Source organism: Aethalodelphis obliquidens, unplaced genomic scaffold (genome assembly GCF_003676395.1).
Source record: "Aethalodelphis obliquidens isolate GAN/ISIS:26980383/991018 unplaced genomic scaffold, ASM367639v1 scaffold43, whole genome shotgun sequence".
Taxonomy (NCBI): domain Eukaryota; kingdom Metazoa; phylum Chordata; class Mammalia; order Artiodactyla; family Delphinidae; genus Aethalodelphis; species Aethalodelphis obliquidens.
The window spans coordinates 13,492,567-13,518,623 of record NW_020837987.1 but is presented as its reverse complement, the minus strand read 5'-3'; the positions used below and the strand labels follow the sequence as shown (position 1 = coordinate 13,518,623).

At 50.0% G+C, this 26,057-nt stretch overlaps 1 protein-coding gene across 1 annotated transcript in view; it reads right to left on the bottom strand.

The window, feature by feature from the left end:
* Positions 1-19,894, bottom strand: part of SULT2B1 (sulfotransferase family 2B member 1) — a 33,577-nt gene extending 13,683 nt beyond the window's left edge. The window contains exons 1-2 of the mRNA XM_027080073.1: positions 19,724-19,894; positions 21-160 (exon numbers count right to left, since the gene is read on the bottom strand). Coding sequence (XP_026935874.1) covers positions 21-160; positions 19,724-19,794 — 211 coding nt within the window. The 5' untranslated portion in view covers positions 19,795-19,894. The remainder of the gene's footprint in view (positions 1-20; positions 161-19,723) is intronic.
* Positions 19,895-26,057: the final 6,163 nt, after the last annotated feature.

The following is a 26,057-nucleotide window of genomic DNA, read 5'->3' as shown; positions in this document are numbered from 1 at the left end:
TGCCCCGGCCCAGCGGGTACCTGACTTGGGGTAGGTGATGATGAAGATGTCATCGTCCTGCACTTCCGAGTTCTCTGCGATGCTGATGCTCTCAGGTGAGTAGATGCCGACGGGGAAGAGGATGCCTTTATACCTGAAGTATTCGCCTGACAAATTCTGGCTGTAGGAGGGTGGGGGAGAGACACCGTAAGGACCGGGAAGGAGGCGAGGACAGGTGTCACCTCTGGGAGAGTGGGGGGCCAGGGGCCTGCTTTTTTTTTTTTTAAGGTCGGCTGCAGGTGGGATCTTAGTTCTCCGACCAGGGATCGATCCCGTGCCTCCTGCAGTGGAAGCGCGGAGTCTTAACCACTGGACCGCCAGGGAAGTCCCACGGGGCCTGCATTTGAGTGTCCTTCGAGGTCCCAGGAGCCCGCACAAGGGTCCAGCTTTACAGCTGAGGCCTCCAGGACAGATGGCGGCAGAAAGTGGCGGAGGGATCTCGGGGCAGGTGACGGAGGGCGAGCAAGGAGATGGGCGAGGTGCACCCCGCTCGCTGGTGGAACACTGGCAAGGAATTTTCTCTGCGCCCTTTTCCTCATCTGCAAAGTGAGGATGATTTACTAACACCCCATAACAATCCTATGAGTTGACAATGATTATTATCCCCATTTTCTGGATGAAGGAAGCGAGGCACAGAGAGGTTGAGTGACTTGCGCAAAGCCACACAGCTGGCGGGACAAGCAGCGCTTCACCTCTGCAAAGTGGGACTAAGCGCTTTCCACACGTTTACTCTTCACCCCAACCCTCCAGAAAGGCACCACCCCCCATTTTACAAACATAGGCCAAAGAGTCAGGTGCCCTGCCCATTCCTAAGCGGCCACAGAGCGGCAGGGCCACCTGCGAAAACTAGATGTCGAGTCCCTGGGAAGCTGGGGCAGTCTTAAGCTTCAAACCCCTCACTCAAGCTGCTTTTCCCAAAACGCTGCAATGTGTTCACATAACCATACAAGGAAGTACAGTTTTCCAAAGTGAGATGTATTGAGAACAATCCGTTTAATTCGATCACTCTTGCCTTTGCAGCCTCCCTCGAGATCTCCTGACCCTGGCGCGGGAGAGCGATAGGTGTTTTGGGGACCTGGCTAAGGTAAAGCTGAGTTGGGGATACATTTCATTGGACTTTCCTGGGATATTTACAAGGTTTGCGGTCATGTCTGTGTGTAGTTATGGGATGGCGAGCTGGCTGGGTGCAGGATTTGCTTCCGGGACACTAGTTGGGCGCAAGTAATGACAGGAAGGCTGGGGACACGGAAGTCGGATCACGCTATCACATGGCCAGGGGCGCTTGGCACCAAAAGTATGGGGTGGAGGAGGAGACTCAGGTTTGAAGCCAGAAGCCGGTGTGTTATTTTTCTGGAATATTTGGAGTGTTTGCCAGCTTTCAGAATGAGACAAGTCACTGTAATTTCTTTTCTCGTTCTAAACAAACATTCCTTCTTCCTAATGTTGCAGTCACACGTACTGATTCTTTCTTTTTTAAAAAAAATTATTTATTTATTTTTCTGGCCGCGCCAGGTGGCTTGTGGGATCCTAGTTCCCAGACCAGGGATTGAACACGGGCCCCCTGCAGTGAAAGCGCAGAGTCCTAACCACTGGACCGCCAAGGAATGCCCCTGATTCTTTTTCTTAAGGGGAATCCCCTCAAAACAGTATAAGCTTCAGGCCCCATGAAACACGGATTTGCCCATTCTTAGCCGTTACTCGGTGCTAATTTCCATTTGCGGTCCTTTCTGGTACACTTAGGACAATACATCGAACTGGGGGAAAAATTATGCGTGTAAGTGGATTATACTGTCTGTGGATTTCATTTCGGGGTAGTGAAGAGGATTTATAGATATTGTGAGGATCTATAAAGAGGGCCAGGGTCCCACCACACAGGTAAAACTCAGAAACAAAATGTTGAACGGGGGATGAAGGACACAAGAGAGTCTAGATGATATGATTCGAATTAGGGGAAGTTCAAACACAGGGACAAACCACCTAAGATGTTAGAAGGCAGGAAGATGCTTACCCCTGGGAAGTGGGGGCAGATGGGGGCGGAGCTGGTTACAAGGCGCGCCCTCTGCAAAATTCCTTGGGCAATTGACTGAAGCTCTGTTCACAGCACTTGTGTTTTACTTTAATAAAACTTGCAATGCACCTATGGTCACCTTATCTTTGATAAAGGAGGCAAGAATATACAATGGAGAAAAGACAGCCTCTTCAATAAGTCGTGCTGGGAAAACTGGACAGCTAGCTACATGTAAAAGAATGAAATTAGAACACTCCCTAACACCATACACAAAAATAAACTCTAAATGGATTAGAGACCTAAAAGTAAGACTGGACACTATAAAACTCTTAGAGGAAAACATAGGAAGAACACTCTATGACATAAATCACAGCGAGATCCTTTTTGACCCTCCTCCTAGAGAAATGGAAATAAAAACAAAAATAAACAAATGGGACCTAATGAAACTTCAAAGCTTTTGCACAGCAAAGGAAACCAGAAACAAGACGAAAAGACGGCCCTCAGAATGGGAGAAAATATTTGCAAATGAAGCAACTGACAAAGGATTAATCTCCAAAATTTACAAGCAGTTCATGCAGCTTAATATCAGAAAAACAAACAACCCAATCCAAAAATGGGCAGAAGACCTAAATAGACATTTCTCCAGAGAAGATATACAGATTGCCAACAAACACATGAAAGAATGCTCAACATCATTAATCGTTAGAGAAATGCAAATCAAAACTACAATGAGATATCATCTCACACCAGTCAGAATGGCCATCATCAAAAAATCTACAAACAATAAATGCTGGAGAGGGTGTGGAGAAAAGGGAACACTCTTGCACTGTTGGTGGGAATGTAAATTGATACAGCCATTATGGAGAACAGTATGGAGGTTCCTTAAAAAACTAAAAATAGAACTACCATAGGTCCCAGCAATCCCACTACTGGGCATACACCCTGAGAAAACCATAATTCAAAAAGAGTCATGTACCACAGTGTTCACTGCAGCTCTATTTACAATAGCCAGGACATGGAAACAACCTAAGTGTCCATCGACAGATGAATGGATAAAGAAGATGTGGCACATATATACAATGGAATATTACTCAGCCATAAAAAGAAACGAAATTGAGTTATTTGTAGTGAGGTGGATGGACCTAGAGTCTGTCATACAGAGTGAAGTAAGTCAGAAAGAGAAAAACAAATACTGTATGCTAACACATATATATGGAATCTAAAAAAAATAAAATAAAAAGGTCATGAAGAACCTAGGGGCAGGAAGGGAATAAAGACGCAGACCTAGTAGAGAATGGACTTGAGGACACAGGGAGGGGGAAGGGTAAGCTGGGACAAAGTGAGAGAGTGGCATGGACATATATACACTACCAAATGTAAAGTAGATAGCTAGTGGGAAGCACAGGGAGATCGGCTCAGTGCTTTGTGACCACCTAGAGGGGTGGGATAGGGAGGGTGGGAGGGAGAGAGACGCAAGAGGGAAGAGATATGGGGATATATGTATATGTATAGCTGATTCACTTTGTTATAAAGCATAAACTAAAACACCATTGTAAAGCAATTATACTCCAGGAAAGATGTTAAAAAAAAAACTTGCAATGAATGAATAAAACATTAAAGGGAAAAAATTATGCTTCCCACTAAAACAACTGTTTTTAATAAAAATGAGGCAAGGGAAAAAAAAAATGGAGACGAGGTGCTGGGCCCAGTGAAGGTGAAACCCCAGCTGTCTTGCACAGGCCTTTTCTGTTAGTTTTCCCTTGTGCGCCCAGTTGACAGATGAGGAAACTGAGGCCCATTGAAGGCTGTGACTTGCCCAGGGATCTCCCAGTGTCTTTCCTGAAGGCCTCCACCAGCTTCAGAGATTTGAGGGATGGGGAATTTCTGCAAGGCTTGGCACCAGGCTCAGGCTTGCAGGAGAAGGACAAAAGCTAGAGAATTGTTTCCTCTGCCTGGGGTCAAAGGAGGGCTCTGGGGAGCCCAGGTAAGGCTCAGCCCAGCCAGGGTTTCCAAAGGGCAGTGTCCCAAGGCGGGGCCGTGGGGAGGCTACGGAGGAAGCTGGCATGTGGTCTAGGGTCTGTTGGAAAAGGCCCCCTTTGTTCCTGGCTGGGGGATGTTCCCCAGGGGACCAGGAAGGAAGGGCTGGTCACCTCAGAGGGGTGGTGGCAGGGGCTTTGCAGGCCCTGTTTCTAAGTAACCTAAGTAAGACAGATGTGAGGAATATTGTGTTTCTGGAGCTGGACATTGCAGGCTCAGAGTCTGGCTTTGGCACTCTCTAGCAGAGCTGAGGCCTGGGGCTTAATCTCTCTAGGCCTCAGTTTCCTCAACTGTAAAATAGGGGTAGGAGAAGTAGCATGGTGTCTTGGTTAACGGCATAAACCCTGGAGCCGGAATACCTGAGTCTGAATCCTACCTCTCTCCAGTCATGTGGCTGTGGGCAAGTCATTCATCCTCTCCGTGCTTCAGTCCTTCCATCCATAAAATGGGGATAATAAGTAAACATTACCTCATAGGATGTTCGTGAGCATGTAAAAAGTGCTTAGAACTGGGCCTGACATAGGAATATACACTATATAAATGTTTCTTAATTTTTAAAAAATAGAGATAGTGGGAGTGTTTAATGCACCCATAGAAATAAAAATGATTAAAATAGAGCCTGGCTTGTGGTCTGCATTCGATAAATCCAGGCTAAAACTATTGTTATTATTATACTTAGTAATAGCGGCAACACCGGGCATCGTGTGAGCCCAGAGGAGGGGCTGCTTGGCACCGCCTTTGGCACACAGTAGGCCCTCAGCTTATTGTAATTACTTTATTGTTCAGTGATGTCATAGGTTGAGCGCAGGCAGCAGAATTAGTGATGTCACTAGTTGCCAGGCGGATTTAGGCCAGTGGGCGGGGCTGTGAGGCCATCAGTCACTAGGCAGATTAGCTGCTGAGTGCCTGGGTCTTGGCTCTGGTGGGTCACATGTGCTCTCTCTGTGCCCTGGGCAGCAGATCTCACCTCTTTGAGCCTCAGTTTCCTCTTCTGACACATGAAGATAACAGTAATCTCAACCTCAAGGTTTTAATCCTACCTAAAGATTAAAAGGGATAATATACATTAAGCCCCTGGCTCCTAATAAATGCTCAGGACACTGAAGGGCCCTTTAGCGTGCAGCGCTATTTTTGTCTTTGATCTCACCAACAGCTCCTTGAAGGAGAAGTGTTCTCCCCAGCTTACCGGAAAGGAAAATGGGGTTGCCAACCAGGAGAAGATAGTGTGCCCTTCAGGAGTCCTTGAAATAGTCACTGAATGCATACATGAATAAATATGAGGGTGTCCCGCCACCCCCCTCAGCACTTACAATCTCCAAATTGCGGGTCCAGGGTGGAGGCCAGGGTGGAATCCACAGTGCCGGCACATTGTTGGTGTCCAACCAGTATTTGACTGAATGAATGAACGTGTGAATGAATGAATGTGCGAATGAATGAATGTGTGATTGAACGAATGTGTGAATAAATGAATGTGTGATGAATGAACGTTTGAATGAATAAATGGGTGAATGAATGAAGGGGGTTACCAGGAAAAAAGTTAAGGAAACTCAAAGAGCACTTGTTACCTCCTAACACCTGCCTCTGTGGTTCTCAGCCCTGGGCATTTTAGAATCCCCTCTGGGGACTTTAGAAACTTCCAAAGCCTGGCCTCATTCAGACCTTACCATGTGCCCTCTGGGCCGAGAACAACTATTGCTCAGTAAATGACTGAGCATCAACGTTTAATAAATAATCGAGACGTGACTGGGGGAGAGCTGGGATCTCCCTGCATGTTATGAGGCGACAGGTGAGAAAATGGAGGTTGAGGGAGGGGAATCGATTTGGCCAAGGCCATGCGGCAAGTACCGAGCAGAGCTGAGATTTGAACCTCAGCCCCGTAGACAGTTCTGTTCCAGGCCCTCCTTCCCCACATCCCCCTACTCCAGTCAAAGCCCCCCAGTGCACCAAGCACTATTCCAGCCTCTGGCCTTGCATCAGCTGTTCCTCCTGCCAGGCGGCTGGAGAGGGGGGACCCCACCTGGCTTCCTGCTTGACTGAATCTTACTGTGTGTCCCCAAACAGGTGCTGTGTGTCTTCTCTCCCCACCTTGTAAATTAAATCTGGCCCTGGGGTGACCTTTCCTCTCCTTGGGCTCCGAGCCTGTTCTTTTCCCATGCCAGGTCCAGGGCCTGGCATGCAGCTATTGCTTGGTTGGAGCAGAGGAATGAAGGTGACAGCTGGGCTGGGGCAGAGACCAGCCGCAGGAGGAACAGCGGACAGAGCTACAGCCCACATGACGGGCAGTGGGCCAAGGACATACTTAGCCTCCTCGAAGGGGCCTGGCCTGCCCTGCTAGGGAGACCCCAGGACATGAAACTCTAAGAATGGCCCAACCTGGCGATCCTCCTTCCTCCCATCCCCCCGCCCCCCAGTCCACCAGGCCTTAGCTCTTCTTCTCTGTCCCCACTACCCCTGTCCAGCTCAGGTCTCCTCCTCGCCCCCCTGGACCCTCAACGCAGCCTCCTCCAGAGTCTCTTGGCCTCCAGTTTCTCCTTCCTGTTCATCCCCCACGTGGCCCAGAGCTCAAGGCCCTCCGTAGCCTGGGCGGGGGGGCGTTCTGTCTGGATTGCCAACATATCAAAACACGGAGGGCCTCCATCAATATTTATGAAGAAATACAAATAACACTCACAGTGCCCCCTGGCCCGGCACTCCTCACTACATTATGTGCCTTAGTTCGTTTATTTCCTCAACAACTCTAGGAGGCTACCCGCTATAGTATTTCTATCCCCGCGTTACAAATGAGGAAGTAGAGGCACAGAGAGGCAAAGTCACTTGGCTAACATCACACAGCGGCAGACGGCAGAGCCAGGCTTTGAACCCACCCAGTGCCATGGGGTAGCGCCTCGCCAATCGTCATACAGTTGTCCTCAGGTGTGCTCATTCTGGGCAGGGGCTCTGGGGTCTTGGGGGTGGGGGGCGGTCAGGAAGACCTAGGTTTGACCTCAGGCAGCTTACATGACCTCTCTGAGTCTCAGTGTCCACCTCCTTCCCCTTGGTCACAGGAATATTTAACTCCTAGGTGTATGTTATAATTATTATCATTATATTGTATTCTATTCGATATTGTATATCCATAGACCTCAATGAAATATCTTAAGATAAGCATAGATTTTAAAGCAGAGTTTCTCCTTCTCCTGGGAGTTCACCCAAGAGAAACAAAAACTCTTTTTCACACCAACGTCTGTACTCGCATGTTTATAGCTGCCCTATTCATAATCGCCAGAAACTGGGAGCAGCGCAAACGTCCGTCAGCAGGTGAGTGGATAAACAGTGGTACATGTACACCACACGGTACTACTCAGCAAGGACAAGAAGCAAACCTTTGATACTCACCACCGCACAGATGGGTCCCAAAGGCATTGGGTGGAGTGAAGGAAAACAGACTCAGGAGATCGCCGTCTGTACAATTCCATGTAATGTCTGTGGTGGGTGGAATGATGACCACCCCCCAAAGAGGTCCATGTCTCAGTCTCCAGAAACTGCGAACATGATCCATTGCACCAGAAAAGGGATTTTGCTGCTGTGATTATGTTCAGGTTTTGAGATGGGGAGAGAATTCAGTGGGCCCTAAATGTAATCACAAGGGTCCTTGTAAAAGGGAGACAGGAGGGTTAGAATCAGAGAGAGAAGATATAATAATGGAAGCAGACGTCAGAGAGGAGAGAGATCGGAAGAGGCTACGCAGCTGGCTTTGAAGAGACAGAGGAAGGGGCCACGGGCCAAAGGATGCAGGGCCTCTAGGAGCTGGAAAAGGCACAGAAGGGAACGGGAGGAGTGCCACCCTGATAACACTTTGATTTTAGCCCAGCAACACTGATTTCAGACTTCTGACCTCCAGAAATGTATGAGCACAGATCTGTGTTGCATTTGTGGTCATTTACTGCAGCAGCAATAGGAAACTAATATGTCATTTCTGACAAAAGACAAAAGTATATGGACGGGGAATAGATCAGTAGCTGTGGGGATGAGGGGTGGGAGGGGAGAGGGCAGCTAGGGATGGGGGAGGGTGTGACTACAAAGGGCTGATGGTGCAGTTTTGTATTCTGATTGTGGTGATGGTTACACAAATCTATACATGTGTTAGAATTCATAAAGCTATACACACACCCCTACACACAAATCAATTTTACTGATTGATTTTTTTTTTTTAAAAACCTCATATAAATGTCAATACTTAACGCCCATTAACCATTATTATAACAAGACATCCCGTTGGCCAGCGTCCCTCTTGGCTACCCAGGGTTGTGCAGAGAAGCAACCCTTGCCTGTATTACAGACCTGCCTTCGATTTGCCGTGTAACCCGAGGTCACTCTCAAAACCTCTCTGGTCTCATTTGATGAACGAGCAGTGATGGGTGGGCAGGGACCAGGGACCTCTTTTCCAGGGACCTCCCAGTCTGATGTTCAAAGAGAGCTCCCCATTCCAGGAGCTTTAGGCCATCTTGCCTGAGATGGGGCAAATTCATTCATTTGGCCCACAGATATTTATTGAGCACCTACTATGTGCCAGGCCCTGGGGTATAGGAAAGTGAGTACAACTGACAAAACACACAACAAAACCAAAAAACATCAGAACAAAACAAAAATCCCTATTGCAGTTTATGTTTGAATGAACAATAAAATTAACACAGAATGTTCAAAATGTAGTGTATCGGATGGTGATGGAAAAAATGAAGCTGGTTGGGGACAGGAAGCGTCTGGGGTTGGGAGGGTTTGCAATTTGAGATCGATGGGATCAGGGGAGGGCCCTCCGAGGAGGTGACATTTGAGCAGACCTGAAGGAGGTGAGGGAAGAGCTGTGAGTGTGTGTACCAGAGGGAATAGTGTGTACAAAGGCGGGGAGAGGGCAGGCTGCTGGCATTCAGGGGTCTTGTGGGACTGAAACTGACCCCCACTCCTCTGAGAGGGCCCCGCCCGTCCATGCATGCGATCCGGCCGCATGAGGAGGTTTTCCGCAGCCCCGCTGTCCTGCTGACTCACAGCAGGTGCCTGTGGTCAACTCGCCTGCCTTTCTCGGGAGAGCGTTTTCAAGGCTCCTCAAGCCTGAGCTGGGTTCAGTGCGCCTTATTCCCAGGGCACCTTGTGCAGTGGCGGCCGCCCTCCTTTGCCTGAGCTGCTCTCGCCTGCAGGAGTGCCTTCCCTCACCTCCCGAAATTCCGCTGCCTGGAGCCCATCTGGGCGAGCGTCCCCATCTCCTCAAGCGTCCCCATCTCCTCTGGCCACCTCCACCTCAGTGGAATGACTCACGCCTTGGCCAGAGCGCAGAGAACCGGGCTCTTTCACTCTCCTGCTCTCATCTGCGGCCGCTGAGGAGACATTAGAATAACCTCTTTGGGAGATCACTTGGCAACATTTTAAGTTATACAGGCCACCTCCACTCAAGCAGAGCACACCCGGTCCATGCGCATTTTTACCCCTCTCAGCACTCTGTTCTTTTCTTTCATAGCCCTTTTAATACTTAGTAACTATTTTCTTTGTCTATTGACTTCTTGAAATCAATCTTCCCCACTAGTAGTAACTACAAGGGAACAGAAATTCTGCTTCTCCCATGTCCCACCTCCAAGAACCAGCATCAGACAGGCAGGCAGCGCTCCATTATATCTGTTGGATGCACAAATGAACGTGACCTCCAGAAATTTATGGGATGGGTGACCTTGAGGAAGTGCCCGGTGATATATGGACCACCATGCTAATTGCAACATTGTAAGAGGGACCTGAACAACAGAGAACTGGATAAATAAATCAGGACTGGATGAATAAATCACCGCCTGCAAACCTTGGAATCCAGCCATTCAAAAGGAGGCATTTATGTTTTGATAGGGATTGGGGTTACACATGTATTTCTCAAAATGGCACACTTCATAAGTTTGTGCAGTGCCCTGTACATAAACATCATCTATTAAAAAAAAAAAAGCCCATAAACAAGTATTGAAGTCTATTTCATAATATGCAGCCTGGAATGTTTAAGGTGAAATGTTCTGATGGTTGCAAATCACTCCTTTGAAATGCATCACCAGTACAGATTGCTGGATGGATAGAAAGATGTACAGATATATGATAAAACAAGTATAATAAAATTTTAGGAGTAGTGGGTATAGAGAGGGTGCGTGCTGAATAATTCCTCCAATGTTTTTCTATGTCTTGGAATTTTCATTATGAAAATTCCAAAAGATCGGAGGGGTAAGGAGGTAGCATTTATTTGGGAAGATGTCTGAGATATTACAGAGAGTGAAAAGACAAGGGGCAGAGCCAGATATAAAGTAGTATCTTACTTATGTTTAAAAAATAAGTAAGTAGGGCTTCCCTGGCGGCGCAGCGGTTGAGAGTCCACCTGCCGATGCAGGGGACACGGGTTCGTGCCCCGGTCCGGGAAGATCCCACATGCCGTGGAGCGGCTGGGCCTATGGGCCATGGCCGCTGAGCCTGCGCGTCCGGAGCCTGTGCTCCGCAACGGGAGTAGGCCACAACAGTGAGAGGCCCGCGTACCGCAAGAAACAAAAACAAAAACAAAAACAAACAAACAAAAAAGCAAGTAAAAACAAGATACACACATAGAGAAAAATTTTCTGGCAGGCAAGCCTTAGAAGTGGTTACTCTGGGGATGGGTCTGGGGTGTTTGTGAGGACCAGAATTTTCCATTTTATGCCCTTCTGCACATCTTGAATTCTGAATGGTGAACACAGTGGCAGTGACTGCCACGTGCTAGCCCTCTGCCTCCGTTGCTGGTGGGACCAGAGAGGTTTCTCTGGGGACTTGGGAGTCACGGGTGGAGGATGGCAGAGCCGGGCCTGGCATCACATCACCAGGAGAGCCCACGTGGGGCTGGGATGTGAGTTTGAAATGAACTTCTACCGACTTAAGATCCAGAAGTGGGGGGATGTTTTTAACACCTGCTAGACTGCCTTAATACGGCACATGTGTACCTTTCCTTCTTTTTAGAAGATCTAATTAGGAAAATAACAGGAATTCCCTGGAGGTCCAGTGGTTAGGACTCAGTGCTTTCACTGCCGTGGCCCGGGTTCAATCCCTGGTTGGGGAACTAAGATCCCACAAGCTGCACGGCAGGACCAAAAAAAAAAATTAAAAAAAAAAAAAAGGGAAAATCACAAATTATTGGATTGTCTCTCTGTATCTATTGATCATCTGGGTTTATTAATAAGTTATATGTATTTATTATCATCTGGGCTTGTTAACAAGTTAATGGTCTCCCCCAGCACGGCCATACCAGCCTCTGGGGATGCCCATACCACCAGCTTGGTGCGTACCTTAACCGCACTTGTAGAAGTACATGCGAGCACAGTGTGGACACTCAGCTTCCTTCTCTGTTCCTGCTTGTCCGACTTTTTTTTTTTTTAATTATTAATTATTTATTTATTTAGGCTGCTCCAGGTTAGTTGTGACAGGCATGTGGGATCTAGTTCCCCGACCAGGAATGGAGCCCGGGTCCCCTGCATTGGGAGCAGGGAGTCTTACCCACTGGACCGCCAGGGAAGTCCCCGTCCTCCTTCTAAGCAATATTGATATCAGACCTTACTCTGCATCTTGCTTATTTTTTAGTTACTCTACTATGGCAGTCTTTTCAAATCTGCAGCTATCTTTCCGCAGCTATCTCCTTGTTTTTATCTTATTTATTTTTTAAATTAATTTTTATTGGGGTATAGCTGATCTACAATCCTTGTTTTTAAAAATAGCTTCCAGAGCATTATTGACAATTGCCGTGGTATGGAAGAAACCTAAGTGTCCATTAACAGATGAATGGCTAAAGGAGATGTGATAAGGACTTCCGTGGTGGTCCAGCGGGTAAAACTCTGCACTCGCAATGCAGGGGGCTGGGGTTCGATCCCTGCTCGGGGAACTAGATCCCGCCTGCATGCCGCAACTAAGAAGTCCGCATGCTGCAACTAAAAGATCCCGCATGCCGCAACTTAAAAAAAAAAAAAGTGATATGTATATACATATATATATATATATATATAATATAATATTACTCAGTCATAAAAAAGGAAGGAAATTTTTCCACTTGCAGCAACATGGATGGACTTGGAGGGCATTATGCTAAGTGAAATAAGTCAGACAGAGAAAGACCAATACTGCATGATATCTCTTATATGTGTAATCCCCAAAACACAACAAACTAGTGAATAAAACAAAAACGAAGCAGACTCACAGATATAGAGAACAAACTAGTGGTTACCATGGGGGAGAGGGAAGGGGGGAGGAACAACACAGGGGTAGGGGATTTTTTAAAAAGGGTTATTATTATGGGATTATATGAAATCATGTGTGTGAAACTTTTGAAAATTTTAAAGCACTATAGAATTTAAAGAATCTTTCATTCAATAAAAAAATGTTTTTAATAGCTGCGAGATATCCCATTTCCATCTTGAACATTACTTTCCTGTTGAGGAAACGTCCTATTTTTTTTTTCGTGTTTTCCATTATTTTAATAACAGATGGAAATTATTATCACCTAAAGTTTTGGAATCATTATTTTTCTGCTTATGAAAATTACATATAGAATATTTGGAAGATACAAAAAATAATAGAGAAGAAAATGAATGTCGCCTGCAATTCCCCCACATAGAAATGACCATGATGTAGAGATGGGTGGACAGCCAGCCAGAACTTTGTCTCGCAAAGCCTCCTACTTTTAAGTGAATTTTGACCAATGCATAATCCCTCCATGCAATCCAAACCCCTCTCATAATATACAATAGTCGATCACCCCAGAACACTTCCTGGTGCTTCTTCCCAATTAGCTCACACCTCCACCCTGAGGCTACCACTCTTCTGAGTTTTTCCACATAAATTGACTTGGCTAGTCTCGGGCCTTCTAGGGCTGTCAACTTATAGAAAGTACTCTTGGCATCTGGCTTCGTTTGCTTAGCATAATACTCTTGACATGCACCCATGTTTGTGTGTGCATTATAGAGTTTGTTCCTTTTCATGGCTGAGTAGAGTTCGACTGTATCAATAGATTACGGTGTGTTGACCCATTCTCCTGTTCATGGCTGTTTCCGGGTGCCGCTAATATGCATAAAGCCACTGTGACCATACTTGTCTTCGTGTGGAAACTACATGCTCATTTCTCTTGGGCAAATAAGTAGCATTGGAATTGCAGGGTCATAGGGTGGAATGTCATACTGTTTGGATTAGAGTAACTTTATAGATTTTAAGTTCTGATAGGGTCAATTCTCCCTCCCCATTCTTTTTTTTTTTTTTCTTCCCTGGCTATTCCTGCACATTTAAAATCTATACACACTTTTAAATGATTTTTTGATTTATTACTTTGATGATGATGATGATGATGATGGTGATAGAGAACAATCTAGCTAAAGAAATGAATCACTTTCTTCAAATTCTCAGGGTTCTTTGTCCTGCATCCCTGGCTCTGTCCCTCAAAGCCCAGCAGATTCTTTGTGGGCCCGGTAGCTTGCACTGCCCCACCTCCCCTCGATCCCCATGCTAGCACAGCCAGTGTTGTTCTGTTCCCACTGTCAAGTTCAACTTGTTCCCTGCATACGCCATGCTCCACCACACCGTTGGAACTCTGCATGTGCTGTGCCTTTAGCCTGAAGGCTCTTCTCGACTTTTCTCTCTTCCCTTATGCTCTCTCTCTCTCTCTCCCTTCCAACGTATATTTATTAAGCCCCTACTATGTACCTCTCCCCACCCTTGAGGCCTTTGCAGCCTGGAGCCATGCCATCCGATAGAACTTCCTCTGACGATGGAAACGTACTGTTCTGTACCATGGCAGCCGCTGGCCTCGTGTAGCTACTGAGCCCTTGAAATGTGGCCCATGCAACCCGGAGGGGGGCACAACTTTTAATTTTATTGAATTATTATTGATTTCAACTGAAACACTGACACTCAATTCAATTATTAGAATACTTTTGTGTGTGTGTGTGTGTGTGTGGCACGTGGGCCTCTCACTGTTGTGGCCTCTCCCGTTGCGGAGCACAGACTCCGGACGCGCAGGCTCAGCGGCCATGGCTCACGGGCCCAGCCGCTCCGCGGCACGTGGGATCTTCCCGGACCAGGGCACGAACCCGCGTCCCCTGCATCGGCAGGCGGACTCTCAACCACGGCGCCACCAGGGAAGCCCAATTATTAGAATACTTTTTTATGCAGGTTTGGAAAAGCTCAGGCCTGAGAATCGACTTTTGTCAGCTGTAATGGTGATGAGAACTGAATGCAAATCAGATCTTTCTGATGTAAGGTTAGCACCTGATTTGAGAAGGTGCACACTGTTCAGAGGCTTACTATGAAAAGACTAAAGTATCTTATTAATATTTTTTTCTATCGATTATAGGTTGAAAGAATATTTCAGATATAACAGGTTAAATAAAACTTCTAATTAAAATTAATTTCAACTGTTTCTTTTACTTTTTGTTTAATGGGACTAAGAAAATGTTTACCTAGGGGGCTCGGGTTATGTATCTATGGGGCAGTGTTGGTCTGGAGGGTGGACAGACCACAGACTCATTGATCCCATCTGGGGTGACCAGCGTCCACCCCCACCCCATGAAGGTGACGGGGCCACAGAGGGGCAGCCCCTCCCTGTAGTTTCAGGCCCCTGTCTGATCCCTTTCTCTAGCATGGAGGTAAAGAGAGGGGTCTCCGGAGCAAATCCCAGATGTACGAGTCCTCTCTGGGCCTCAGCTTTCCCATCTGTAAAATGGGAATCCTAACATCATCGCCCTCACAGGACTGTTGTGGAAACGGAAGGGGTTCAGCCACACAAAGTTCTGAGCACAAGCCTGGTGTGTGGCCAACGCTCAGGAAAGTTGTAATTATTACCATCTTTCACCCCATCCCCACCCTTCCTGGCACCTGGGTTCCTGGCTCAGGAACGGGAATTAGAGAAGGAGGAAGGAAAACCGTGTGATCCCTGACTCAGCAGAGAACGGCAAGTCTGACATGTCCCGGAGCATCACCCACCACACCCATTTCACTGATGCACAGCTATCTGCCGGACCCTGTCTGCCCGGCGGGTCCCAGCCGGTGGGTGACATGGGCGGGATTTGAACACAGGGTTGACTTCCTGCGGGTAGCTTGACTCGTGACGCGGGCATTCTTGTCTGCAGTGGCAGAGACCTCGGGGTCCCTGGTCCAGGTGCCCCTGTGAGTAGCCGGCCACGCCACTCTTGGGGTGTCTGATTCAGGCCTCCCAGTGAGACCAGGGTCTCCCTTCTTGCCTCAGCATTCGATGCCACTGATGGCCCACTGGGTCCCGCTCTGCATCCCCCAGAGCCTGCCTTCGGCAAACTGGGCTGCTCTGGTTCTTTCCAAGTGTGTCCTGGATGTTCCCACTTCCTGCTCCCTATGCAGGACCGCAGGCATAAGTGGGATGTGGGCGCACATCCTACCGCCCCCTCCCCGGCCTCTAGAGAGCAAGGGAACTGAAACACATCCTTCCCTTCACTCTCCAAGCCTGGGTCCCTTGCAGGGAGACCAATGGTGGGGAGAAGGGAAGGTGGGGCTGTGAGCATCTTTTTCTAATCCTCACCAGGGCGCCTGATTTATTAGTGGAGGTCCAGAACCCCACTTCCTCTCTGCCTGCCCAGATTCCACGCAGGTGGAATTATTTGTTTATTGCCTTTTTATTAGCGGCACCCTTCCCCTTGGGAAAAGCAGCTCTGTGACTGGAAGGACTATAGCCATAAAATCATCCAAGTAGCTTGGCCTCCCCAGGGAAGGAGGAGCCAGGGCTGTAAAACCAGTGTTGGTGACTTCAGCCATAAAAACGGTGAGATTTGAAAAGACCTTGTTTGGGGTTCTCCAAGATCAGAGGTAGGGGAGGAGCAGCAACCACAGGTCCAAATGCTGGCTCGGCTTCTCCTGGCCTTGACCTTCTCCAGAAAGGGCTGGTCAAGGTGCAGCCCAGTGCACGGGGTATTCCAGGAGATGTAGCAGAGCACAAGATACCTACTAAGCCTCCTGTCTGGGCAGGGTTCCCTCCTGACCCTCCTACCCCCTCATCTTGCTTATCCCCAAATTCCTTCCACATCTGCCCACCCTTTCCAGGCTGTGATAGAGTCAGGCTGTCCTGGTTCACATCCTGACTACAGCTCACTTGACAGCTGTGTGACTTTGGACAAGTCACTCAACCTCTCTGGGCCTCAGTGGCTTTCGTCATAAATAGAATGATAATAGTTAATCATTCTCGTGGCTTAATCTCGAACAGTTGTTGTGAGGATTAAATGAGGTAATAGGTGGAAGACGCTAAGCAAGGTGAGCATTAAAAAGATTCTCTAGGGATTAACATCTTCTGGGTTTGTCTCTGTGTCACCTCTGCCTCCTGAAACTTAGTATAACTGCCTGGGTCCTGCTTACCTCCTGCTTCTAACTTTTTCCTCTTAAATTTTTGGTTTTGCCCTTAAGATCCCTTTTTAGTCCTTTGGATACATACAAGTCTCCATGGAACACAGTTAACATATCGAAACCATAATTTGTAACGAATTATGAACTAATGAACTAGAACGTTCCAAGTGATATGTCTCCCAGGTGCCTCTGAGCTCCTTCTTGTCCCACTGGCCTCTCCCCCTCCCCACCATCCGAATTAAATCCCTGTCGGTCACTTGTTTTTTTAAAAGACAGTTTGTTTTTTTATTAATTTTGTAAAAGATTTTTTTTTTTTGATGTGGACCATTTTTAAAATCTTTATTGAACTTGTTACAACATTGCTTTTTTTTTGGTTTTTTGGCCCTGAGGCGTGTGGGATCTTAGCTCACCTGCACCCCCTGCATTGGAAGGCGAAGTCTTAACCACTGGACCGCCAGGGAGATCCCTATGCTTGTATTTTTAAAATGATATATTGCTTAGCTTTTCTTGTTTTGGGGGAGGCGGGGAGCTTAAAAATGGAGTCGGGCTGCAGTTAGTGTCCTGGGAATCGCTTCTTGCCCTTGACATTAGGACTCATTCATGTCACTTCCAGCAGCCGCTGTCCTTTTCCTCTATTGTCTCCTCCCCTGCATGCCCTGCCCCTCCTCACTTGTCTTCCAGCCCTGACTCATCCTGCAAGTTCCAGCTCAAAGCTTGCCTAATCTCTCCTCCATTCATTCCTTGACATCATTCTCAGAGCCTTCACAGGGTCCCCAAGCAGAGGACTGCAGAGGTGGTCCCAACTCTGTCCCTGTCTGTGAACGGTTCCGCCTTTTGGTACCACGGCACAGGTTTGAAGCCAGAAGTGTGATCAGGGACCTACCTGTGGTGGCCAAGAATCTTAAATTGTGTGAGAAGGAGTTCGCCAGGTGAAGGAGAGAGGTCATTCCAGGTGCAAAGGCTTCAAGGTGTGAGATCTGGGCTGGAGGGGACGTGGAAGCAGCCAGGTGGGGCCCATGGAGCAAGGAAGGTGGGGAGGGGGCTTGGGGGGCAGAGAGGCGCTCCCACAGAGGGAGAAAGGCCAGCAGCAGGACCCTAGCCCCACTCCCCCATTTTAAACCAGAGCAGCTCTGTTTTGATCTCTATTATGTATTTCTGTTTGGATGTAAGATTTCTCCTGGACAAAGGAATCTGTATCTTAAAAAGGTTTTGGAAACCATCACTGTGGGCGCTGGGGAGCCATGGAAGGGACTTGAGCAGGGGGGTGGCCAAGGATAGATTTAAAGATTTGGAAAAGACTTCTCTGGGAATCCCTTCAGAGGAAACCATGTATGCAAAGGCACTGGGGCAGGGAATAGTGAGGTATAACCAGGGAATTTGAAGTGCTGGGGTAGATGGAATGCAGGTGAGGGAGGGGATTGACCTGGAGAAGCCAGGGTGCCAAGGCCTGGAGGGCCTCTGGACTGGGAGGAGGGGAGGGGCAGCTCTGGGAAAGACTGGAGGCATGGAGGCCAGGGAGAGGCTCCAAGGGCAAAGATGAAGCCTGAGCAGAGACCATGAGAATGGAGAGAGTCAGGGGTCAGGAGAGTGGGGTTGGGGAGTGACAGGCCGTGGGAGGGAGAGGAAGGAAGGGACAAAGACAGTTGACGGGGGGGCGGTTCTGACCTGGTGACCGATGGGGCCATCCCTGAGATGGCAACCTGGGAGGAGGAATAATTCTGGGGAGCCACTGAGTTCCCACACAATGCTGGGGACGTTATGTGTCTGAGGGGCCTGCAGCAGAGAGTCCAAAAGGGATGTTAAGGGCCCTCATGAGAGGCATCCTTCTGGGTCCAGGGGATTCCAGAAGCTCATGGAAAAGAAGATTTTAAGCCACCTCCCAGGGGGCTGCAGAATTTCGGTCCAGAAGTGTCTTATAGGTGAGGGTTATTCACTCCCATTTTTCAGATGAGGAAATTGAGGCTGGGAGAGGCCAAATGACTGAATCAAGGTCACACACTGAGCAAGGGCTGGGGATTTTATGGCCAACTGACTGTGCGGGAGCAAAGAAGAGGTTGGCTCCCAGGGCCTGGTGGGAAGAAAAGGCTTCCTAGATGTGGGAACCCAGGAAGGGAACCAGTTTATCTCAGGAGGGAGAAATGGCAGAACCCAGAGGCCCAAAGAAAAGAATGCTGAAGAGAGAATGCTGGGAGTTTCTTCAAACAGAGCTGGGACCAGCCTGGTAGCCACTCTCATCCTGAGAGGCCCAGAGACCCAGGAGGCTTGTCTATGTCACACAACACTCAGAATTTAACTGCTCGTCTCTGGAGTCTGGGGCATGAGGGTGAGGGAGGGGAGTGGCGAGCCTGGAACAGTACAGTCAGGGGTGGCTGGAGGAGCTCGGGAGGCCAGGAGAGACTTGCCTGGCAGAATGCAAGATATGGAGGGCTGGGATCATCTAAACAGCTCACTGTGTGACCTTGGGCAGGCTGCCTGCCCTCTCTGAGCCTCCACTTTCTCCTCTGAGAAATGGAGCCGTGGGGAGGGGGTATCACTGAGGCTGTGGAAGAGAGGGGAAAACACAGACTTTGGGGTCAGGTGGACAGGGTTCAGATTTGCTTCTGGCTGTGTAATCATGGCCCCATCACTTTCCCTCTCAGCCTCAGTTTCCCCATCTGGAAAGTGGGTACTATAAAAGTGTCTGACTCATTCCTAGGAACAAAGGAGTCACACTTCTGAGGTAGGGAAAGCTCTGTCTTGGAGACCCATCCTTTGGGTCCCCAAGTCCTCCAGGGCCACAGACTCTGACTCTGAGACTCAGCTGTATCCCAAACCCAGTCCACCTCTGCTCTCCCATCCTCCCCCCCCCAAACAGAACAGAAGTCCCTTGAGGGCAAGCACCCCCATCTGAAGGGCTTTTGGTCGCGTCTGGGAGGAAAGCGGGTACAAAATGCCCTCCTGTTTCCCGGGCAACCGCCATGCACCAAGCCCCTTCTCTCATTCAGTCCTACCTCAGGCAGACAAACTGCTTCTGGACCCCTTTGACAGACAGAGACACTAAGGCCCTGAGACGGACAAGACACCCCAAGAATCCCAACTGGTGACTCAGCACAGCCCGGGTCCTCGAATCCCTTCGCAGGAAGGATCCGCACTCCAGCGTGGACGAGCCAGCCCAGCCCAGACGCTTCTGAGGCTCCAGGAGGCCGGGGGCCACCTTTGCAGAGGCCCCTGGCTCTTCCCCCAGGCCACCTCCTCCGGGGGCGCTGCCGGCACGTGCCCAGGTCTGGGCCTCACCTGATCTCCGAGATGTTTTTCTCATAGGGGTCCCACGCAGCCTGGTTCCCGGGCTCGGCAGGCTCTTCCATGGCAGGAGGGCGAGGGTGGGGAGAGGAGGACGCGCTGGGAGCAGATGGCACAGGGAGCAGGTGTGTGTGGCGGTGGCGTCTACCACGCAGGGAGCCCGCCAGGTGCCTACCTCCACGCCCAAGGGGAGGGGCAGCATCCAGCCGGTTCTCCCAGCTGCTACCCACGCCTCCGACAGTGGGGAGAGGCCAGGAGGGAGCCACCCTTCTCTGAGGGTGTAGAGGAGGGGTGATGGGCACCTCCTGGGCATCTTGCCAGTGGCTGGGGACAGAGTCCAGGGGGTCAGAGACAATCCCACACCGGAACATTCCGTGCTGGTGGCTGTGGGCATGTCTGTGCCCATCTGGAGCCTCAGTTTGCTCATCTGATCAAAGAGCTAGTCTCATCTCAGAGAGTTCATTCATTCATTCATGCCTTTATCCATTCAAGAAATACTGATTGAGCGCCTCCTGTCTGCCAGGCGCTGTTCTAAGGGTTGGAACACTGCTGGGAACCAGACCGACAGAAACTGCCCTGGCGGGCTGACACTTGTAAGGGGCACATGTCAAAACAGATTGAAAGACAGGGACAGACGCAGCCAGGATCACAGGGGCACAAACAGGAGAGAGGGGGCCACTGAGAGAGGGTCAGAGACAGCAAGAGACACAGAGAGAACGAGGAAGAGACAGAGAAACATGCAGAGCGACAGAGACAGGGAGAAGCTGAGGGAATGCGAGAAACACTGAGGGTCAGAAATAGTGAGAGACATTGAGAGACACAAAGAGATACAGAGATGCAACAGATAAGGGCCAGGGCTGGTTGGTGTGGGACTTTGAAACTCACAGTGCCTGGTCTGAGTCCCAGCTCCAGCGCCTCCCAGCTGTGCGGCCTGAAACTAGTCCCATCAGCCCCCGGGCCTCAGTTCCTCCCATAAATGGTACCCACGTCATCGGGCTGTTGTGAGGACCGGATGAGACGTTTCTCAGATGCTTGGCGGAGAATCTGACACACAGGAGGCTCCGCAAAGCCCACGTCCCCTTCTGCTCTGTCCCCCACCCAAACCCATCTCCTCTCCACCTGCTGGTCTCCTGACCCTTCAGACACTTGGCATCTGGTCCCCAAACCTAATCTCACCAGAAATGACTGCTTTTTTTTTTTTTTGCGGTACGCGGGCCTCTCACTGTTGTGGCCTCTCCCGTTGCGGAGCACAGGCTCCGGACGCGCAGGCTCAGCGGCCATGGCTCACGGGCGCAGCCGCTCCGCGGCATGTGGGATCTTCCCAGACCGGGGCACGAACCCGTGTCCCCTGCATCGTTAGGCAGACTCTCAACCACTCTCAACCATGACTGCTTTTTATAGGACAAAGAATGTGTGTACCTTGTTTTAAAAAAAAAAATTATCTGAGCCGATAAGTCCAGAAAGAAAATAAGCATACCTGGGACCCGCCTTCTACCCACAGAGATAAACAACGTTTTGACAGACTCTTTCTAGAAACTTCTCATCTTTCTACTATGTGCCAGAGAAATTTCAGTTGGATAAATAAATACAAAAATATCATCATTTAAAACTCTATTTAGTAGAGACACAGATGTAGAGGACAAACGTATGGACACCAAAAGGGAGGGGAAGTGGCGGGGGGTGGTGGTGGTGGTGTGAATTGGGAGATTGGGATTGACATGTGTACACTAATATGTATAAAATAGATAACTAATAAGAACCTGCTTATAAACAATAAATAAAATAAAATTTTAAAAAACACCTCTATTTAGGACGCTCCGTTATGCCCTTCTAATCAATATTTCCCCAAAGCTAATACCTTTATAACCACAAATTAGTTTTGCCAGCTTTTGATCTTCATATAAATGGGCTTAAACAAAAACAAACAAACAAACAAAACTACTCTAAAATTAAAAGTTTGTTTAAAAAGAAAAAAAACCAACTCTTATTTACTGACCAATTAACAGTTTGCCATGTTGTGTAGGTGAGGGGGGTGGGGCATGTCAGACTCATGTAATCAATGTAGAAGGGGGCTCAGAGACGTAGAGTGACTCGCCCAAGGTCACAGAGCATTGCCCACCCTCACTCCGAAAACAGGTAGAAGACAAATGTCCTGGGGCTTCACGCCCCCTCAGTTTATCTGCCCAAAGGCCCATCTCTAGGATGTTGTGATATGAGGAGCCTCCCCCTACCTCACACCACCACAACTGAGTTCGAATTCTGCCTTATCCACTTTTTTTGGCGGGGTTGGGGGTAGGCCACACTGCATGACTTGTGCGATCTTAGTTCTCCACCAGGTACGGAACCCATGCCCTTGGCAGTGAAAGCTCAGAGTCCTAACCGCTGGACCGCCAGGGAGTTCCCATGCCTCAGCCACTTACAGTATTAGCCTTGATGTTCCCATCTGTGAAAAGGGCTCCCCTCACAGGGAGGGGGGAAAATCAAGAGTGCCAGCTCTCTCTGTCTGGGGCTGAGTGGGTTTCCCACGTTGGGGTTGTGGGAGTTTGAGCGAGACATCCCGCCTGGCCTTCCGTCCTGGACTGCCTGACCTTTGTTCTGCCTTCAGTGATCCTTTGTTCCTAGCTCTGAGGCGGTGACAACCTTGCCCTGTCCCTCCTGTGGGAACCTCTCCTGAACCCCGTCTCCAGGGGCCCCACAGAACCAGAAGGGAAGAGCATGTGTGCCAGCCAGAAGTCTCAAGTTCCAGAGGAGAGGGAGAGTCTAGGGGGTACAGAATGCCTAGATCCTTGAGGGAGACTGGGCGGGGGGAACTTGGGGGCGCAGCCCTGGGGAACAAGGAGATCCAGGGAGACCCAATGAGAATTTCAAGGAAGATGTTTAAGGGAGAAGGCAGGCCTGGAGGCTGTGCCAGAGTGGGCAAGGGACCAGAAAATAAGGGGGCCCAGATACACAATGCTCCCGCCCCAGGGCCTTTGCACTTGCTGCTCCCCTGTCTGACATGCTGTTCCCCAGACACCGGCGAGCTTCACTGTCTCCCTTTATCCAAGTCTGCCCTGTCTCACCTCCTCCGAGCTTGCCCACCAACCTCTCCTCCCACCTTTCCTGTTTTGTTTTTTCCAGGAGCGCACATCAACATCTGACATTCTCAATGTTTTAATCTTTGGTCTTGTTGACTGTCTCCTCATCAGACTGTCAACCCCATGAAGACAGGGCTTGTTATCTGTTTGTCTCCCATTGTATCCCAAGGGAAGTGCCTGGCGGAGCTCCTGGAATGTGGCAGATGTTCCATAAACACTGCTGACGGAATGCGTGAATTGTCACAGGTGATGGGGAATGAGTGACGGGTTGCATCGGTGATGGAGGAGTTGGCTGAGTCTCTTCGGAACATGGGCGTGGGCATGGGGAGATGAAAAGCCTGATTATAGATGGAGAGGGGCCCAGACTCCTAAGGAGGTGGCAAGAGGAACCAGAAGGTACCAGAGGAGCATCTTACCATCTTACCCAGAGACAGGAGGGGAGGGACAGTAATGGAGACCACTAACCCCACAGAAACGGATCTGGCGGGGGGAACCTAGGCATCTGGGGACAGGGAAGAGAATTGGAAGGGTTGGGAAGGAGAGAGTGGGAAACCCAGTGCCAGCCGCCACGGGGGTGGGTAGGTTCTGGGAGGAGCAGGGATTGTATAATCATCCATTCCTCTGTCTATCTATCCATCTATCTATCCAGCTGTCCACCTATCAATCCACTCATCCACCCATCCATCCATCCAACTGTCCATCCATCCATCCATCTGACCATCCACCCTCTATCCATTCATCATCCCTCCATCTATCCATTCATCCAGCTGTCCTTCCTTCCATCCATCTCTCCCTCCATTCAGCATCCATTTGTCTGTCTGTCCTCCAAACATCCATCCATCCACCCCTCTGACTAATATCTGGGGAAGCCTCCTCTAGATCAGGACCTGGCACTGCATCCACAAATGAGACAGGTATGTAGAAACAGCTTATAGAGCTGTGCTGTCCAACACAGAAGCCACTGGCCACATGTACCATTGAGCACTAGAAATGTGACACCTGGAACCGAGGAAATGAACATTTCCAATTTCATTTCTTTTTTTTCTTTTTTTTTTTTTTTTGCGGTACGCGGGCCTCTCACTGTTGTGGCCTCTCCCGCAGCGGAGCACAGGCTCCAGACGCCCAGGCTCAGCGGCCATGGCTGATAGGCCCAGCCGCTCCACGGCGTGTGGGATCTTCCCGGACCGGGAGATGAACCCATGTCCCCTGCATCGGCAGGCGGACTCTCAACCACTGCGCCACCAGGGAAGCCCTCATTTCATTTTAATCAACTTAAATTTAACTTTAAAAACAGAAGCAATGTAATTCCTCTTAAATACAACATGAATGCTTTGGAAAGACTGTATTTCACTTAACCCTGGGAAACGGAGCATCGGAATTGAGAAGAAGCATGTAAGATATCTCGCAGGTAATCTCTGTATTGATGACGTTGAAATGATGATATTTTGGATATATTGGATCGAATGAAACACATTTCTAAAATTAATCTCACTTTTTTTTTTTAAATGAGGTTACTAGAAAGTTTAAAATGACACACGTGGCTAGCATAATAGTTGAATTGATTCTGCTGGCCTGGGAGACATTGTCTGCTTGGTAACCTGCCGGTAGATACGGGTCTCTTGGGGAGGAAGAGGATGGTTTGCCAGGGGCAAGGCTGCCCCAGTAGGGGAACACACCAGGTGAGTGACCTGAGTGAAGAAAGCATCCAGATGGAGAGCCTGGTGGGGCAAAGGCATAGAGGCTGGGCAGACAGATGGGAGGTATTCCTTCTAGTCCAAAGAGGGGACATCCGGGGATAGGGCGCATTCCTGGGTCCATGGGTGGGAACTCACACCCATCCCTGGGGGCTTAAGGGCGCAGGGAGCAACGCCAGGTAGGGCTGGGCTGGGCTGGTCAGGACATGCCCTCCGCTCCTGGGAGCCCCCAGGAAGATGAACACGTCATCCGCATGTGTCACTGAACACGTAGTGCCCCCTTCTGCCGCAGCCTCAGGGACTGAATATGAAAGGGTAGCAGAAACTGGTCTCCCCCCGCTGGGGCTGAGGGCCAGAGGGCAGAGATGGGGAGCTCTCAAGTGTGCCACCACCACCCCAGTCCTGGGCCCCCCATGCCAATTCCCTGGCCTCCCCCCCAGGCTCCCCACTTGGGCTCCAGGAAGCCCCAAGATGTGTCGTTTTGCTCCTGGAGCTCAGACATGGGCAAAGCAAGGTCACTGGGTCACGAGGTCATGTTTCCACAGAGTCGGGGCCATTGTCACCTCCAGAGCCCGACCTTTCCTTGAAAAGCCAGCGAGGGCGCTTATAGGCTGGGTTCCCCAGAGGGCAGAGGCTGGAGGTAGGGCTCCCAAATCCTGGAGCTGGGAACAAGGACTTTGAATGGGATGAGGAAGGAAGACAGTACAGGGGCTGAGGGCCTGGACTCCTGGGTCCTGGAGGAGGAAGGGATGGGGGCTGGGATTCCTGTGACCCAGACGGAGAGGAAACTGGGACACCTAGACATCTGGACCTGGGAAAGGGGTGGGTCATGGATGGCGGAGGGTGCCCTTGTCCCCAGGGCTACCAAGGGCCTCTCTGGGAAGGAAACGAAGAATCATGCTGGGTGGGGTGGGAAGAGGGCAGCTGACACCTCAAGCCGGCACGGCTCCCTCCCCCCAGCCCTCTAATCAGTGGGTCCATCTCGGGGTGTGCAGCGTTGCAGAAACCTCCTTCTCTGCTCCGCACCCCGATTACTCCATCCCCATGGAGGAGCCTGCCCCAGGGCAGATACCGTAGACCCAGCTCCACCCCACGCACGCACGCAGGCGCCCCGCCCACCCTGCTCCAGGAGCCCGGACTGGCGGGGGCGGAGCCACACCTCGGCTCCTCCGGGGAGTGGACGGTTGGGGATCCTGACTCTGGGGTCCTGGAGGTGGACAGAGACTGGGGAGGGATGCTCGGGCTGGGGTCTGGACTCCTGGGTCTGAGGGGGGAGGGGCCGGGGATCTGGATCCTGGGTCTGAGGGGGGAGGGGCCGGGGGCCTGGATCCTGGGTCTGAGGGGGGAGGGACCGGGGGTCTGGATCCTGGGTCTGAGGGGGGAGGGGCCGGGGGTCTGGATCCTGGGTCTGAGGGAGGAGGGGCCTGGGGCCTGGATCCTGGGTCTGAGTGGGGAGGAGGTTAGGGATGGAGAGGTTAGGTTCCTGGTTCCTGAGGCTGGGACGGACAGTGCCAAGTGAGCCTCCCGGGGTGGGGGTGTTAGGTATGGGAGTCTGGG